The sequence below is a fragment of the Gymnoscopelus braueri genome (assembly GCF_963280865.1).
Source record: "Gymnoscopelus braueri genome assembly, chromosome: 6".
In the NCBI taxonomy this organism is placed as follows: domain Eukaryota; kingdom Metazoa; phylum Chordata; class Actinopteri; order Myctophiformes; family Myctophidae; genus Gymnoscopelus; species Gymnoscopelus braueri.
In genome coordinates, this window is record NC_137607.1 from 5,232,803 (window position 1) to 5,251,649 (window position 18,847).

Below are 18,847 nucleotides of genomic sequence, written 5' to 3' on the forward strand. Positions count from 1 at the left end.
ACAACATAATATTACAAATACTTTATAAAGCCAAATTACAATAACATTTATAATCATAATACTATAAACCATAAAACTACCCCTACTACTACTACGGCAGACAGGGAGGAAAGTCAAATCTTAAGGCCCAAATAACGGCAAAGGGCAAAAATGTATGAATAAAAAATGTTTAAGGGAACATGAGGTTGCATCCTACATTGGACATCAAAGATTAGGATGAATGTATATTTTGTCTCAAGACACTGAGGCCTCCAGGAACCTTTAAACAAATGAAGATCATTCACTTGAAGAAGGCCTGGGTACACAAGAAGGTGAAGCAGACACTGGAATCCACCATCACAGCCAGTAGATGGCGTCAGTACCCATGAAAACATTTTGATGCTCAGCAAATGCAGAATTATGCAATTAGAGGAACAAATCTCCAAAAAAAGGCTTTAGTTTTTGAGATATCATTGTCTGAGGTAGAACAAAGTAAATTGATGGTATAGGTTGTATAAAAATATTGTACTGCAAACTGTGTTAATTTGGTTGATGTTTGGATCCTGTCAAAAACTTAAAAATGTGTCTCCTTCAAAAGATATCTCTGGACATGATGATCAGAATGTCTCCCAGTTACTGCACACATAAAGCAAAGATTTGTATGAATAGTGAATAATACCCTTGTCCATCTGATCTTTGAAATGTATACTCTTTAACACAGCCGGAAGTGGAATATGAAATGAAAAATCCAAAAGGTTTGTGTACAGTAGGCTATGTCAGTTCTTATTAAAGTAAGGAGACCAATCACCAAATAATGTCACTTATATGTATCAAAGACTGTTTCCTTATATGTTATTTGTCTATTCAGTATATGCCACCAGCAACTAGTCTAGTGCAGCCAGAACTTTAAACCCATACAATTCAATGGGTATAAATGTGTGAAGAGAACACAAACCTAGACCCATAGATTATGCAATAATAAAAATAAAAGAAAAACCCAACCATATTTAAAGCAAACTAACAGATTCAAGAGACAATCATTTTAAAATACACTCTTTTTATATATTGTTTTCTTTAGAAAAAACAACAACAATACAATATATTAAAAGATAGCAGGCTGCATAACACAATATTTTCCAAATTAATTAATTCAGTCATTAATTTGTTAGGCTATACCCTGCCTAATGCCTATATTCATTAAATGCAGGGTCTTGGACATAAACTCATCCCATAAAATGATATACCGGTATGTAAGGCCTTATAGATAGAGAAATTAGTCACACACACACACACACACACACACACACACACACACACACACACACACACACACACACACACACACACACACACACACACACACACACACACACACACACACAATAGAGTTAAAACACACACACACACACACACACACACACACACACACACACGTGTTACTCTCTAGTGAATGGTGTAAATAGAAGAAGAGGTTGTGAAGGGTTAACAGACCGAAGAGGAGGAGTTTCTAACTCAATCTAAACTGAAAGAAGTCAAAGTACTGTAATACTGGCGACACATGCGCTCTCTTCAAAACGTCCATTCTTCAACAGGATTTACACAGAAATACTCACAGCTGAAAGACATGTGAGTACTGCAGATAATGATGTATTATTCATTAACAGAATAAAAGCGGCAACTGGCATGGTGTTTACCTCCGCAAGTAGCTGTAGAATACAACTCTCGTAGACGTATTTATGATTCTGACGTTTTCAATCTACGAGAGTTGTAGGGTTCACCCCCCATGGAGACAGGGACTTTCAGCACTATACCCCGTAGACACTCTAAACATGTACAAATTGAAAATAAAGGTGTTTACCCCCAAGCTCCAAATGTTAACTCTATTTACGGGGTAGTAGTTTAATGTAATAATCCATATCTTTCAATAAAGAAGTGTTTTAATGCCGTCTGTGGCCGAACGCCATTATTTCACCCTCGTTTACCTGTTTACATTGAGTGTAATTCCGGGTTTCACCGGATGCGCCCCGTCACTACCGCCCATTGGGAACTTCCGACAGAATCGGCCACAGACGGGATTAAAACACTTCTTTATTGAAAGATATGGATTATTACATTAAACTACTACCCCGTAGCGAGAGTTAACATTTGGGGCGTTGAGGTTAGCACCTTTATTTTCAATTTGTACATGTTTGGAGTGTCTACGGGGCATAGTGCTGAAAGTCCCTGTGTCCATGGGGGGTGAACCCTACAACTATCGTAGATTGAAAACGTCAGAATCATAAATACGTCTACGAGAGTTGTGTTCTACAGCTAGCTCTGGTCCATAAATGCCAACCCCTGGACAGCCCATACATCCATACAGAAAAGTCCGATCTGAATTGTTTAATTGAGTTAAACTCACCAACATTGCAGCTTTTACGGAAAGTATCCTCTTTAATCCGTGTACAAATCAACTGAACGAAAGGTACACGGATTCTCTTTGTATCTGCCAAGATTTTGTTTCATAAACATCCACCATAGACATAGTTATGATTCTTTCTGGCAATACATTCCGTGCATGTGATTATTTTTCAAAGTGCTGGAGTTTGGAAGCGCTCGTATTATGTGACTTTTAGAAATAGGAGGCACACAGCAGCCTAGCCATGGTTCACATGACGCTTGTATACAAGCGTCATGGTGCCGAGTCCCCCTGGTCTAAAGTTGTGTTCTATTTGTTCACATTGCCATCTCTCACATAAACATAAACGTTCAGATTTCAAATATAAAGTGCTTACCACCGAGCCACGGATGTTACAAGGCGATGCGGACCGCGATGAGTACCCGTATCTCCCGTATTGTTCAATAAAAAGCATTTTAATCCCATCGCCGGCCATTTTCTCCAAATTGTCTCCGATACTTTCAACCATGCGACACTAATGGTTGGGAGGTGTATTGCACTCTGATACATTACAAAACAAAAAAAAACAAAAACAAAATGGCCGGCGATGGGATTAAAATGCTTTTTATTGAACAATACGGGAGATACGGGTACTCATCGCGGTCCGCATCGCCTTGTAACATCCGTGGCTCGGTGGTAAGCACTTTATATTTGAAATCTGAACGTTTATGTTTATGTGAGAGATGGCAATGTGAAAAAATCGAACACAACTTTAGACCAGGGGGACTCGGCACCATGACTGTCATGGTATGACAGTCATGTTTCAGGGCTAACAGCAGCCGGACTGTTGATAGCTCCATAAAGAACCTCTCACTCCGTTATGGAGCTAGACTGTTGAGTGATTTCCAACGAGCGCTTCCAAACTCCAACACTTTTAAAATAATCACCTGCATGGAATTTATTGTCAGAAAGAAGCTCATAATAACATGTCTATGGTGGATTGTTATGAAACAAAAACTTGGCAGATAGAAAGAGGATAATCCAAGCATTCCATTTAGCTACAATGTTGGTGAGTTAAACGTTGTTTAATATAATTCAGGAGCCAGGCCCATCCCTCCGGATGTTCTCATACTGAACATCAACATATATACAATCAGATCTGTCTTTTCTGTTTGGGTTATCGTTTATATGATGTCTTTGCATAGTAGTGTATATTTGTCTGTCATTAAATGTTAAGATGAATTGAGTACAAAGGTCAGGACTACAATGGAAACAAGCCATAGTGCTTTCTTGGGTTTAAAATCCTCTTAACAGACCTTGTATTGAACTGTACTCCCTTGAGCTTGTCTTTGCAAACTGTTAATTAAGTATTCAATCAATCAATCAATTAATGGGCTGTCTAGGGTTGCAACTCTAGATGCCAGATAGCAAAAATAGGGGGTTGCTTGCGGCTAATGTTTACCTATTTTCATATTCCTTGAAATTCCCCTGTCCAATCTTTCAATTGGTAAAATTGGCATGTTAGTACAGTACATCTGTAAAACATTTTGTGCTCTATTCCTACAATCCAGACCAGATTCATAGCTACCAAAAGTAGCAATGTATTCAAGAACTACATCTAATTATACTTTACCTTTTGTTCAACTTCTCAGTGTGTAGAAATGGCGTCTGCCAGCAGTCTCCTGTCTGAAGACCAGTTCCTGTGTTCTATCTGTCTGGACGTGTTCACTGATCCAATCACGACTCCTTGTGGACACAACTACTGTAAAACCTGTATCACACATTACTGGGACACTAATGATGTGTGTCTGTGTCCACTTTGTAAAGAACGCTTCTATAAGAGACCACATGTCGTTGTCAATACTTGTCTTTCTGAGTTGGCTGATCAGTTCAAGAAGACACTGCAGCTGAAAAACAGTTCCAACACAAACCAAGAATCTGCTAAATCAGATGAAGTCTCATGTGACTTCTGTACTGAGACAAAGCTCAATGCTGTGAAGTCCTGCCTGGTGTGTCAGGCCTCCTACTGTGAGACTCACCTGGAGCCTCATCAGAGAGTCTCTGCGTTTAAAAGACACAAACTAATCGAACCGGTAAAGAACCTGGAGGACATTATGTGTAAGAAACACGACAGACCTCTGGAGCTGTTCTGTAAGACTGACCACATGTGTGTTTGTCAGTTCTGCACTGAGTCAGACCACAGGTTACATCAGATTGTATCTCTGAAGGAAGAATATGAAGGAAAGAAGGCTGAGCTGGGAAAGACAGAGGCTGAAGTTCAGCAGATGATCCAGGAGAGACAACTGAAGATTCAGGAGGTCAAACACTCAGCAGATATCAGTAAGAAAGATGCAGACAGAGAGATAACAGACAGTGTGCAGGTCTTCACTGCTCTGATCAGCTGTATTGAGAGAAGCCAGGCTGAGCTCATTGATGTTATTGAAGAGAAGCAGAAAACCACAGAGAAACAGGCTGAAGGCTTCATTAAAGAGATGGAACAAGAGATCACTGAGTTAAAGAAGAGAAGCTCTGAGCTGAAGCAGCTCTCACACACTGAAGACTACCTCCACTTCCTCCAGAACTTACCATCCATCAACACCCCTCCTCCCACCAAGGACTGGACAAAGGTCAATATCTATCAGTCTTCATATGGGGAGACTGTGAGGACAGCTGTGGCTCAGCTGGAGAAGACACTCAGTCAAGAGATGATGAAGAAGCTGTGTGAGGCTGAGCTGAGGAGGATCCAACAATATGCAGTGGATGTAACTCTGGACCCTGATACAGCACACTGCAAACTCATCTTGTCCGAGAATGAAAAACAAGTGAGTCATGGAGACATATGGAAGTATCTCCCAGACAACTCAGAGAGATTCTCTCAGTCTCTCTCTGTCTTAGGAAAACAAGGCTTCTCCTCAGGAAGCTTTTACTATGAGGTTGAAGTTAAAGGGAAGACTCACTGGACAATAGGAGTAGCCAGAGAGTCCATCAACAGGAACGGATCAAGCATCCAGAGAGCACCCAGCAACGGTTACTGGGCAATAGGTATGAGGAATGGAAATGATTACAAGGCTCTTAAAGACCCTCGTGTCCTCCTCTCTGTAAGAGAGAAGCCCCAGAAAGTGGGAGTGTTTGTGGATTATGAAGAGGGTCTGGTCTCCTTTCATGATGTGGAGACCAGGGTTCATATCTACTCTTTCACTGGCTGCACCTTCACTGACAAACTTTATCCATACTTTAATCCTTTCCCTAATTATAGTGGTAAGAATGCTGTTCCTCTGATCATCTCTCCTGTCATTCACTCAAACTAGACTAATATCAGCTGGAAATGTTAGATTTCATTTAAGACAATAAATGTGTATGTAAGGATTAATGTTTATTTTCTGTCAGCTGTCATTTCAAATCAAGCAATTTAACTGTTGTTCATAATAGATGTATTCTAAACTCAAGTTAATTTGTTCTGCATTGAAGCAAGTATTTAGCTGAAATGTTTTCTATGTCTGAGAGATTGTTGAATCGTATCTACATTTCTTCCTTGCTATAATCACTTGATTGTGTAATCTATTTTATTTCATTTTATGAACTCAACATGTTGGTTGTGGGACAGGGTGTAGTGGTGGATCGTGTCCTGAATCTAGAGGGTTCCCTTCTTTTTATGCTTTCAGAGTTAACACTTAACACAATAAAAACACAAATCAGATTGAAGAAGGTACTTTCTTTTATTTTCTGAAGGTAATAACTTGGACCACTCTTGGACCAACATAAAGTAAAATAATGCTAATGTAAAAATTTAAGTTAATGTTATTGAAATGATATGATTAAAACTTTTTAGTTTAGCTTCATTCTAGCTGAGAAAAGAAACAAAGCAGTTATACTGATGTTAAATGCAACCACAAACATATATTAAAGGTAGGGTAAGTGATATTTTTTGGTTAAAACAAAAAGTATTTTGTTAAAAGGTTAAAATACTATATTCTGATAGTAATCATTGCTATAGAGTGTTTTTTCAGTAACAGATGTCTCCCTGTCTCTCCAGCTCTTTAATAAACAGAAAATACATTTTTCGGTAGGTGTCAAAATCTCGGCCAATCAGGAGAAAGTACCCATTTTTAAGCTTAATTTGTATAGTGTTCCAGTTCCAATTTTGTCTGCTCATTTCTTAGTGTCATCACTTCCAATTTCACTTGTTTAATCTGTATCCTGATTGAGTTCTCTGTCCTGGTTGGATAAAATTGGAAATGAAACTGAAACGAAAATGCATTTTCTGTTTAATAAAGAGGTGGAGAGACAAGGAGACTCCTAATACTGAACAAACACTCTATAGCAATGAGTACTATCAGAATATAGAACTATTTAACACTTATTTTAACGAAAGCAAATCACTTACCCTACCTTTAAGGGTTAGGGAGGATTTTATTTTATTATTTTTAACTTCTAGTGAATTCAATACATGAAAAAGACATAGCCTATATATAAAAAGCTATTTATTTCACAAAATAATGTATTGGTATATTTACAAATTGAACTAATCAGAGTCACTGGACTCATTTGAAGATGTGGATGGAGAGTCAAGAGGAGAAAATAATTCAGAATCTCGACAAAAGACACTGGTGTCTAAAAAGCATGTTGACAGGAAAGAGGTCAGAGGAGAAAATGGTGATATTAATTGGGGCAGTGTGGGCGGGACAACAAGGCCTCTGTGGCCTTACGGCATATATTTATTTCAAGGGCATAAGTCCAAACTGAGAGCACAGTAACGTGGCCATGGTCTTCATGGCTTCTGTGAAATTCCTGCCCTGACGCATGCACACACAGAGTTCACACTGCAACTCATAACGCCACATGAATCTAAATAAATAGTATACAGTATGTTATTGAAAACTAAAAGCTAACAAAACTACCCCTTCTACTATTCTGGAAGACAGGTGGGAAGATTGGTCCTCAAGGCCCAAATAGCGGCAAAGAGCAAACATATAAAAATGTTTTAAGGGAACAGGAGGTTTCATCCTACATTGGACATTAAAGATTAGCATGAATGTGTATTTTGTCTCCAAGACATTGAGGCCTCCAGGAACCTTTAAATGAAGATCATTCACTTGAAGAAGGCCTGGGTACAAGCAGGTGAAGCAGACACTGGAATCCACCATCACAGCCAGTAGATGGCGTCAGTACCCATGAAAACATTTTGATGCTCAGCAAATGCAGAATGATGTAATTAGAGGAACACATCTAAAAAAAAAATTGCTTTATTTTTTTTGATGTCATTGCCCGAGGTAGAATTTAGTAAAACCATGTTTTTTTCTTAAATGGGTGGTTGTGGGTGTATACAAATATTTTACTGCAAAATGTGTTTATTTGGTTGATGTTTGGATCCTGTCCAAAACTGCTATGTATGAATAGTGAATACCCTTGTCCATCTGATCTTTGAAATGTATACACTTATGGGTGCGTTCGAAAATACAGCATTGAGCGCACTGGCCTATACAAACTAATAGGCGAGTGTGCTCCGGTGCGTAATTTTCGAACGCGCCCTTAAACACATATGAATTATAGCTGGAAGTTGAATAGGAAATTAAAAATCCAAAAGGTTTGTGTAAGTATGTCGTTATTATTAAAGTAAGGAGCCTGATCACTAAATAATTATATGTAGGTTACCAAATGACTGTTAACTTTAAAAATAGGTTATTCGTCTATCCACTTCACTCTCTGATGCCACCAGCTCCTAACAGCTAGGTAAAAAACATCAATTATTGTCTTTAGAAACAAACAATAACAATATACTGTATGATTATAATAAAAGATAACAGTCTGCATGACACAATATCTTTCAAATTATTTAACTGAAACTCTTGACTGAATGAATGGTAAAACTCTTATTATTGCTAAAAAAAAACTTCAGGTGAAGCCATATAGAGAAGAGGTTGTGAAGGGTTAACAGAGAAGGAGGAGGAGTGTTTCCCTAAATCTAAACTGAACAAAGATCATAATGCAGAGAACGCACTGACTTAAAATAATGAATGCATTAATTAATTAATTGATTAATTAATTAATTAATTTGTTATGTCCTATTGATTAAATTCAGGCTCATGAACAAAATTCTGTATGCAAGGCCTTACTATAGCTAGAGAAATTAGTAATATTATCACTATTTCATAATTATTTTATATACAAAGAAGCCAGGCAGACTAAACACACACACAGACACACCCACACACACACACACGCACGCACGCACGCACGCACGCACGCACGCACAAACAAACAAACAAACAAACATACAAACACACACACACACACACACACACACACACACAGTACACACACACACACACACACACACACACACACACAGACACACACTCTGCACACACACTGACACACACACACATGCAAACATTACTAAACCAGGGAGATCAATCTGAACGCAACTGAAGGCAACAGTGTTCCACACTGAGATAAAGATAAACAACAAAGTTAAATTTAAAGGTTTTTCCTTTCTCTCTCATGATGATCATGGTGTAAATGGCAGAAGAAGAAGAGGTTGTGAAGGGTTAACAGCTACAAGGAGGAGGAGTTTCTACCTCACTGTAAACAGAAACTAATGTGCTGACACCCTACCTCTATGGCTGACACACACTGTCTACAAAACCTTCATTCAACAGGACTTACTTACACAGAAATACTGACAACTTAAAGACTCGTGAGTACAGCAGATAATGATGTATATCATACATGGGCAACTGGCGGCCCCCACCTTCACTTAATGCGGCCCTCAGGTTAATGTCAGAATACTGATATATTATTGATTTCAGCTGCTACAATTCCAAACATGACCCACTTATATTACTTCAGTCTGTATTAGTATCTTAATGACTAGTATTGAAATTCTATTGTCTTTTTTATGTCCAATGTATATGTATATTTTTATTCCCAGTGACACCTTTTAAATGTTTTTTTATGCTTATTTCATAATATATCTTTTATATTTGTCTTCTCTCAGTTTTAACCTGTGCCCCCCCCCCCTTTTTTGTGATGTGTTTTTAACTAAACCTTGCCTGTATGAGCTATGGGATATCTGAATTTCCCCTTGGGGATCAATAAAGTATCTATCTATCTATCTATCTATCTATGTATTTAAGTTCATAAAGTTAACATAAGTATAACTAAATGCATTTGAAATTAAATAGAAATGTTTCTTTTCAGGATTCCGATTAAAGAAATAGTAAAACAAATGAGGATTCCAATTCAAAAATAGCAAAAATAGCAGATCTACAAGCTCAAAAGCCGATAGTTTCCGAACTCACCCATAGTGTCCCTTTCCATCATCAAAGTTGCATCACCCATGATGTATATTATTCATTAACAGAATAAAAGTAAGAGTTAACTGTATCCAGACATGATGTTTACTATAGCCCTGGTCCATAGTGTCTCCTTAGGAGAACTCCTTCTAACACTATGGACCAGAGTTAATGTTTACCTATTTTCATATTCCATGACATTCCCCTGTCCGGTCAAACGTTTTGTGCTCTATTCCTACAATCCAGACCAGATTCATAATAAGCTGTGAGAAGTAGCATTCAAGAACTACATCTGATCTGATATATTTTCATCTTTATTCTCAGTGTGTAGAAATGGCGACTGCCAGCAGTTTCCTGTCTGAAGACCAGTTCCTGTGTTCTATCTGTCTGAAAGTGTTCACTGATCCAATCACCACTCCATGTGGATGTGGACACAACTACTGCAAACCCTGTATCACACATTACTGGGACACTAATGATGTGTGTCAGTGTCCACTATGTAAAATGGTCTTTGATAAGAGACCAGAAGTCTTTGTCAATACTTCCAATTCTGAGATGGCTGATCAGTCCAGGAAGACAGAGCAGATGGCTGATCAGTCCAGGAAGACAGAGCAGATGGCTGATCAGTCCAGGAAGACAGAGCAGATGGCTGATCAGTCCAGGAAGACAGAGCAGATGGCTGATCAGTCCAGGAAGACAGAGCAGATGAAAATAAGTTCCAACACAAACCAAGAACCTGCTAAACCAGATGAAGTCTCCTGTGACATTTGTACTGAGACCAAGCTCAAGGCCCTGAAGTCCTGCCTGGTGTGTCTGGCCTCCTACTGTGAGACTCACCTGGAGCCTCATCAGAGAGTCTCTGCGTTTAAGCGACACAAACTAATCGACCCTGTAAAGAACCTGGAAGGCATTATGTGTAAGAAACATGACAGACCTCTGGAGCTGTTCTGTAAGACTGACCACGTGTGTGTTTGTCACTTCTGCACTGAGTCAGACCACAAGTTACATCAAATTATATCTCTGAAAGAAGGATATGACGGTAAGAAGGCTGAGCTGGAAGTGACAGAGGCTGAAGTTCAGCGGATGATCCAGGAGAGACAACTGAAGATTCAGGAGGTCAAAAACTCAGTAGATCTCAGCAAGAAAGATGCAGACAGGGAGATAACAGACAACTTGCAGGTCTTCACTACTCTGATCAGGTGTATTGAGAGAAGCCAGGCTGAGGTTGTTCATGTGATTGAAGAGAAGCAGAAAACCACAGAGAAACAGGCTGAAGGTTTCATTAAAGGGATGGAACAGGAGATCACTGAGTTAATGAAGAGAAGCTCTGAGCTGAAGCAGCTCTTACACACTGAGGACCACATCCACTTCCTCCAGAACGTCGGGTCCATCAACACCCCTCTATCCACCAAGGACTGGACAAAAGTCAATGTCCATCACTCTTCATATGGGGAGACTATGAGGACAGCTGTGGCTCAGCTGGAGAAGACAGTCAGTAAAGAGATGAAGAAGCTGTGTGAGGCTGAGCTGAGGAGGGTCCAACAATATGCAGTGGATGTAACTCTGGACCCTGATACAGCACACTGTGAACTCTTCATGTCTGGGGATGGAAAACAAGTGAATGATGGATGCAAAAAGAAGAACCTCCCAGTCAACACAAAGAAGATCCTCCCAGTCAACACAAAGAGATTCTCTAGATATATCTTTGTCTTAGGAAAACAAAGCTTCTCCTCAGGAAGATTTTACTATGAGGTTACGGTTAAAGACAAGACTCAATGGTTTTTAGGAGTGGCCAGAGAGTCCATCGACAGGAAGCTGGATTCCATCATACGGGGACCCAACAACGGTTACTGGACTATAGATATGATTAATGGAAATGAGTACTATGCTGCTGCTGACATTCATGTCCTCCTCCCTGTACGAGAGAAACCCCAGAAAGTGGGAGTGTTTGTGGATTATGAGGAGGGTCTGGTCTCCTTTTATGATGTGGAGACGGGAGTTAATATCCACTCTTACACTGGCTGCACCTTCACTGAGAAACTCTGTCCATTCTTCTGTCCTGGACTTAACGAAGGTGGTACAAACTCTGCTCCTCTGATCATTTCACCTGTCAATCACCCAGATTAGACTTATCCTCTGTTTTTGTTTTTGTTGTTGTTGGTGGTGTGTTTTTTTGTTTAAGACAACAAATGTGTACATGGAAGGGTTAATTTACAATTTTATTTCCAGTCAAATCAGGCCATTTAACTGTCTTTCATTCTGGCCGAAGGGAGTTCTCCATTGAAGTATTTCGGCTTAAAATGCTTTCTCTGTCTGTGGTACTTGCCTACGTTAAGGACTTATATTTTATTGTATTTTTATTGCATTCAAGTTACAGTTCAACTCAACATTTCTGTTGGATCATGTCCTGAAGGAGGGGGGGGGGGCTTCTTGTGTTTGTAAACTGAGCACGATAAAAACAATAATCAGAGCTTATTATTATTTTTATTATTATTATTACCATCTTTTTACTTCTCAGGGTAATAACATAAAATGATAGCAATTCATAATTATATAAGTAAAATGTCATCGAAATGATATGATTAATACAGGGTTTAGCTTCATTCTAGTTGAGAAAACAAAGAAAAGGTGAGTTGTATTTGAAGCAGTTATACTGATTATGTTAAATCCAACCACAAACAAATGGAAAATGTAATCTGCTGTGTCACAATAATTGTACTGAGAATAAACTCTGTCATTCAGTTTGCAGTTGAACAGACTCACTCAAAATGTTCTAATATCACTGAAGATGAAACCACTACATTTTCCTGGCACGTTGTTGCTGTTTTCTTTTTCTGAATTTTGTCAATTTAAAAACAAATCTGCTTTGTCAGTCCCTGCCTATGCCAATGCTCAATGCCTATGTACAGCTTCAGAGCGATTGGCTAACTTATTGAGGAGAAGAATGGATACAGAAGGACACAGTGGATAGAGTTTTCTCAATTTGATAGTAGGATTAATACGCTTGATTTTACAGTTTACTGAATAGAATAGATATTGAAGCCTTCTTTATCTGAAATATACTTGATAACTCAAAGCCCAGAAAGTTGAAGACAGCATGGGTACAAGCTGGTGAAGCAGGCACTGGAATCCACCATCACAGCCAGTAGATGGCACCAATACCTATGAAAACAGTTTGATGTTGCTGACGCTCAAATGTAGAATGAAGTTATGTGTGATAGACAGACACAGTCACATACTAAAGAGAGTGATAACTGAGAGTCAGTGCTAAATGACTTCAGGTGAAGATATTTAATTTGGGATGAGAGGAGATATTCTGTTAGTAATTATAACAACAGACGCAACAGTCTGTTGTTATAATTAATGTCAACATATTAATGTACCGTATGTCTGTTATTAAAGCTGAACCCATAGCTATGTCTCCTAAATCATGGCAGTAAGGAAAGAGGCAAATGGAGATTTATGGCGTGAGATATTCAAGATGTTTCAGAGACTTTGAGGAAGTGAACCATGCTTGAACAACCTGCTGCTGGAAATGAAGCCTATAAGATGATGAAGACTCAAATCCTTAAAGCAAAGCTCCATATCAACACGTGAGGAAGTTAAGGTCGTTCTCCTGCAGTTGTATTATCCATGTATAAAGAAAATGACAAATGACTGAAATTAAGAAGCTGAAAACATAACATAACACGATGAATGTCAGAGAAGTTGATTTTGCTGCAGGTTGAGGAGAAAGTGAACAGCAACGAACAACTGTTAAAACTATTTTGTATATTTAGCAATACATGGATGTGGATACATTGTCTGGGAAGCCATGCTAATAAGTGTTTGGTGCACACTGCCTATTCTCAAATTCCTTCTTGTTTATTTATGTGCCTGGCCTTTGACCCAGTGTTCTGGGTCACTGGCAAGGCACTTTTCTCCTCATAGGAGATGCCTAGGCCAGAGGAGCCAATAAGAATGGACCAATGGGAGTGACAGAGATAAAACAGATTAGATGAACTATTAGTGCAACACAATTTCAAGGAGTGTTGTAGGGCCTCATTCTCCTGTCAGGAAGAACAGAGGACTAAGCAGCACATCTAGCCTAACATTCATATTTTTTTTAACTTGGTGTTCATGGTTTCACAATATATGCTCTCCTTGATTGATTGATTGATCTCGATCGATCGATCGATTGATTGATATTTTTCACCATATATTTGTACAAAGGATTACATCTCAAAAAGGCTTGAGAGCTTATCTCCATTGCGGTCCTTTTAGTGGAAATGTGTGTAAACTAAGTGCCATGTGTTTGGGGGGTGGGGGGGGGGTACAGAGACATACAATATAATATAACCCATAATAATTACATTCATAAGATTTCAACTTACTAAACAGGCAAAATAGCAAAGAACAACAAGGCTTTAGTTTTTGAGATGTCACTGCCAGAGGTAGAACAAGTAAAATCATGTTTTTTCTTAAATGGATGGTTGTGGTTGTGTACAAATATTCTTCTGCAAAATGTGTTTATTTGGTTGATGTTTGGATCCTGTCCAAAACAGGATTGACTTGAATGACTGAATGAATTATAAAACTCTAAATATTGCTGAATAGCTTAAGGTGAAGCCATTTTATTCAGTTATTAAAGCTGAAATAATTACATTTGGTACATGGAGACTACATCAGAGACTTTGTGAGCAATTGGACCATCCTTAATCTCCAAGACCTTTGAACTTTGACCACCTACTAATAATCAGTTCAGACAGACACAAGGAAAGACAGAGATTTCACGTACAGTATTTAACATAATATAACCATTTTAAACCACAAAGATCACGATGCAGAGAACACACTGACTCAAAATCATGGATGCATTAATTAATTGATTAAAATTAATTCTTTATATCCTTTATTCATTCCATTCAGGCTCATGGACATAAACTCATCATCCCATACAATTCTATATGCATGGCCTTACTATAGCTAGAGAAATGAGAAATATTATCACTATTTAATAATTATAATTGTTTTATATACAAAGAAGCCAGGCAGAGTAAACACACACACACACGCACACACACACACACACACACACACACACACACACACACACACACACACACACACACACACACACACACACACACACACACACACACACACACACACACACACACACACACACACACACACACACACACACACGGCTAAACCAGCTGGGAGATCAATCTGAACGCAACTGAAGGCAACAGTGTTCCACACTGAAATAAAGATAAACAACAAAGTTAAATGTAAAGGTTTTTCCTTTCTCTCTCATGATGTGCATGGTGTAAATGGCAGCTAGAAGAAGAGGTTGTGAAGGGTTAACAGCTACAAGGAGGAGGAGTTATTACCTCATTGTAAACAGAAACTAATGTGCTGACACCCTACCTCTATGGCTGACACTGTGACACACACTGTCTACAAAACCTTCATTCAACAGGACTTACTTACACAGAAATACTGACAACTTAAAGACTCGTGAGTACAGCAGATAATGATGCATATCATACATGGGCAAGCAACTGGTGGCCCGGGGGCCACATGCGGCCCCCACCATCACTTAATGCGGCCCTCAGGTTAATGTCAGAATACTGATATATTATTGATTTCAGCTGCTACAATTCCAAACATGACCCGCTTCAATTACTTCAGTCTATATTAGTAGCTTAATGACTAGTATTAAAATGTTATTGTCTTTTTTATGTCCAATGTATTTGTATTTAAGTTCATAAAGTTAACATAAGTATAACTAAATGCATTTGAAATTAGATTAAAAATGTTTATTTTCAGGATTCCGATAGATCGGCTATTTTTACTACTTTTGTGTGACATACTGTAGAATGGCGAAGTAAGTAATTAATTTATGAAAAAAGTTAAAATACGGAGATAAGAGATGTCTGCCCGACAGTATGTGCAATGTGGCCCTTTGGAGTGAGTGTGGAAATATAGTGTCCCTTTCCATCATCAAAGTTGCATCACCCCTGATATTATTCATTAACAGAATAAAAGTAAGAGTTAACTGTATCCAGACATGATGTTTACCTAGCCCTGGTCCATAGTGTCTCCTTAGGAGAACTCCTTCTAACACTATGGACCAGAGTTAATGTTTACCTATTTTCATATTCCATGACATTCCCCTGTCCGTTTTGTGCTCTATTCCTACAATCCAGACCAGATTCATAATAAGCTGTGAGAAGTAGCATTCAAGAACTACATCTGATCTGATATATTTTCATCTTTATTCTCAGTGTGTAGAAATGGCGTCTGCCAGCAGTCTCCTGTCTGAAGACCAGTTCCTGTGTTCTATCTGTCTGGATGTGTTCACTGATCCAGTCACCGCTCCATGTGGACACAACTACTGTAAAACCTGTGTCACACCGTACTTTGACACTAATGATGTGTGTCTGTGTCCACAATGTATAATAACCTTTAATGACAGCCCAGAAGTCTTTGTCAATACTTTCATGGCTGATCAGTTCACGGAGACAGAGCAGCTGAAAAGAGACTCCAACACAAACCAAGAATCTGCTAAACCAGCTGAAGTCTTCTGTGACTTTTGTACTGAGACCAAGCTCAATGCTGTGGCGTCCTGCCTGGTGTGTCTGGCCTCCTACTGTGTGATTCATTTGGAGCCTCATCAGAGAGTCTCTGGGTTTAAGCGACACAAACTAATCGACCCTGTAAAAAACCTGGAAGACTTTTTGTGTAAGAAGCATAACATTCCTCTGGAGCTGTTCTGTAAGACTGACTACGTGTGTGTTTGTCTGTTCTGCACTGAGTCAGACCACAAGTTCCATGAAATTGTATCTCTGAAAGAAGAATATGACGGTAAGCAGGCTGAGCTGGGAAAGGCAGAAGCTGAAGTTCAGCAGATGATCCAGGAGAGACAACTGAAGATTCAGGAGGTCAAAAACTCAGTAGATCTCAGCAAGAAAGATGCAGAAAGGGAGATAACAGACAGTGTGCAGGTCTTCACTACTCTGATCAGCTATATTGAGAGAAGCCAGGCTGAGGTTGTTGCTGTGATTGAAGAGAAGCAGAAAACCACAGAGAAACGGGCTGAAGGTTTCATTAAAGAGATGGAACAAGAGATCACTGAGTTAATGGAGAGAAGCTCTGAGCTGAACCAGCTCTTATACACTGAGGACCACATCCTCTTCCTCCAGAATGTACCATTCATCAACCCCCCTCCACACACCAAGGACTGGACAACGGTCAATGTCCATCACTCTTCATATGGGGAGACTATGAGGACAGCTTTGGCTCAGCTGGAGAAGACACTCAGTGAAGAGATGAAGAAGCTGTGTGAGGCTGAGCTGAGGTGGATCCAGAAATATGCAGTGGATGTAACTCTGGACCCTGATACAGCACACTGTGAACTCTTCATGTCTGGGGATGGAAAACAAGTGAATGATGGATGCATAAAGAAGAACCTCCCAGTCAACACAAAGAGATTCTCTAGATATATCTTTGTCTTAGGAAAACAAAGCTTCTCCTCAGGAAAATTTTACTATGAGGTTCAGGTTAAAGACAAGACTCAATGGTTTTTAGGAGTGGCCAGAGAGTCCATCGACAGGAAGCTGGATTCCATCATACGGGGACCCAGCAACGGTTACTGGACTATAGATATGATTAATGGAAATGAGTACTATGCTGCTGCTGACATTCATGTCCTCCTCCCTGCACGAGAGAAACCCCAGAAAGTGGGAGTGTTTGTGGATTATGAGGAGGGTCTGGTCTCCTTTTATGATGTGGAGACGGGAGTTATTATCCACTCTTACACTGGCTGCACCTTCACTGAGAAACTCTGTCCATTCTTCTGTCCTGGACTTCATGAAGGTGGTAAAAACTCTGCTCCTCTGATCATTTCACCTGTCAATCACCCAGATTAGACTAATCCTCTGTTTTTGTTGTTGGTGGTGTGTTTTTTTTCATGAAAAGGCTTGTTTTCATTTAAGACAACAAATGTGTATATGGAAGGGTTAATTTACAGGTTTACTTCCAGTCAAATCAGGCCATTTAACTGTCTTTCATTCTGGCCGAAGGGAGTTCTCCATTGAAGTATTTCGGCTTAAAATGCTTTCTCTGTCTGTGGTACTTGCCTACTTTAAGGACTTAATCTTATATTTCATTGTATTTTTATTGCATTCAAGTTTCAGTTCAACTCAACATTTCTGTTAGATCATGTCCTGAAGGAGGGGGGGGGGCTTCTTGTGTCTATAAACTGAGCACGATAAAAACAATAATCAGAGCTTATTATTATTTTTATTATTATTATTACCATCTTTTTACTTCTCAGGGTAATAACATAAAATGATAGCAATTCGTAAAATGTCATTGAAATAATATGATTAAAACAAGGTTTAACTTCTAGTTGAGAAAACAAAGAAAAGGTGAGTAGTATTTGAAGCAGTTATACTGATTATGTTAAATCCAACCACAAACAAATGGAAAATGTAATCTGTTGTGTCACAATAATTTTTACTGAGATTAAACTCTGTCATTCAGTTTACAGTTGAACAGACTCACTCAAAATCTCTTCTAATCACTGAAGATGAAACCAATACATTTCCCTGGCGTGTTGTTGCTGTTTTCTTTTTCTGCATTTTGTCTATTAAAAAATGTATCTGATCCATTGGCCAACTTATTGAGGAGAAAAAAGGATACAGACAGACTGAGGGACATGTGGATAGTTTTCTGATAGTAGGATTAACACTCTTTATTTTACAGTGTACTGAATAGAATAGATATTGAAGCCTTAGGTAGGGTAAGTGATCTTTTTTTGTTATTTTTTTTTGTTTTTGTTAAAAGGTCAAAGTACTATATTCTGATAGTAATCATTACTACAGAGCGTTTGTTCGGTCACAGGGGTTTTTTGATTGATTGATTGATGTAGTTTATTTAGTAAGACATGAGAATAGTACATGACAGTACATAACAGTACATGGAAGTACAAATTCACAATACAAGGTCTACTAAACTGGAACTCTCATTAAGCAAGCAGCTTGGTTAAGATGAGAACCCCATGCACACAAATCATGATGATGATGGGTCTCATTAGTAGGCTAAACAGAATTATGTACATTTTCAGGTAGGTGACAACATTTAAGCCAATCAGGAGAGAGTACTGAAAATGCATTTTCTGTTTAATAAAGAGCTGGAGAGACATAGA

The 18,847-nt window shown here is 38.9% G+C and overlaps 1 protein-coding gene across 1 annotated transcript; it reads left to right on the forward strand.

Annotated features, from left to right (window-relative positions):
- The first annotated feature begins 1,516 nt into the window (after positions 1–1,516).
- On the forward strand, positions 1,517–17,761 carry LOC308086431 (uncharacterized protein). Its single transcript, XM_080429953.1, has 4 exons — positions 1,517–1,605; positions 4,009–5,652; positions 10,171–11,766; positions 15,924–17,761. Exons 2-4 carry the CDS (start codon positions 4,018–4,020, stop codon positions 17,565–17,567), a joined length of 4,875 nt encoding a protein of 1,624 aa, XP_080286079.1. The 5' UTR covers positions 1,517–1,605; positions 4,009–4,017; the 3' UTR covers positions 17,568–17,761.
- The last annotated feature ends 1,086 nt before the right edge of the window (positions 17,762–18,847 follow it).

Coding starts and splice junctions, on each gene's coding strand:
- LOC308086431 (XM_080429953.1), top strand. CDS start 4,018: ATGGCGTCTGCCAGCAGTCTCCTGTCTGAAGACCAGTTCCTGTGTTCT. Junction 5,653..10,170: donor TGATCATCTCTCCTGTCATT/CACTCAAACTAG, acceptor GTCTTTGATAAG/AGACCAGAAGTCTTTGTCAA. Junction 11,767..15,923: donor TGATCATTTCACCTGTCAAT/CACCCAGATTAG, acceptor CTTTATTCTCAG/TGTGTAGAAATGGCGTCTGC.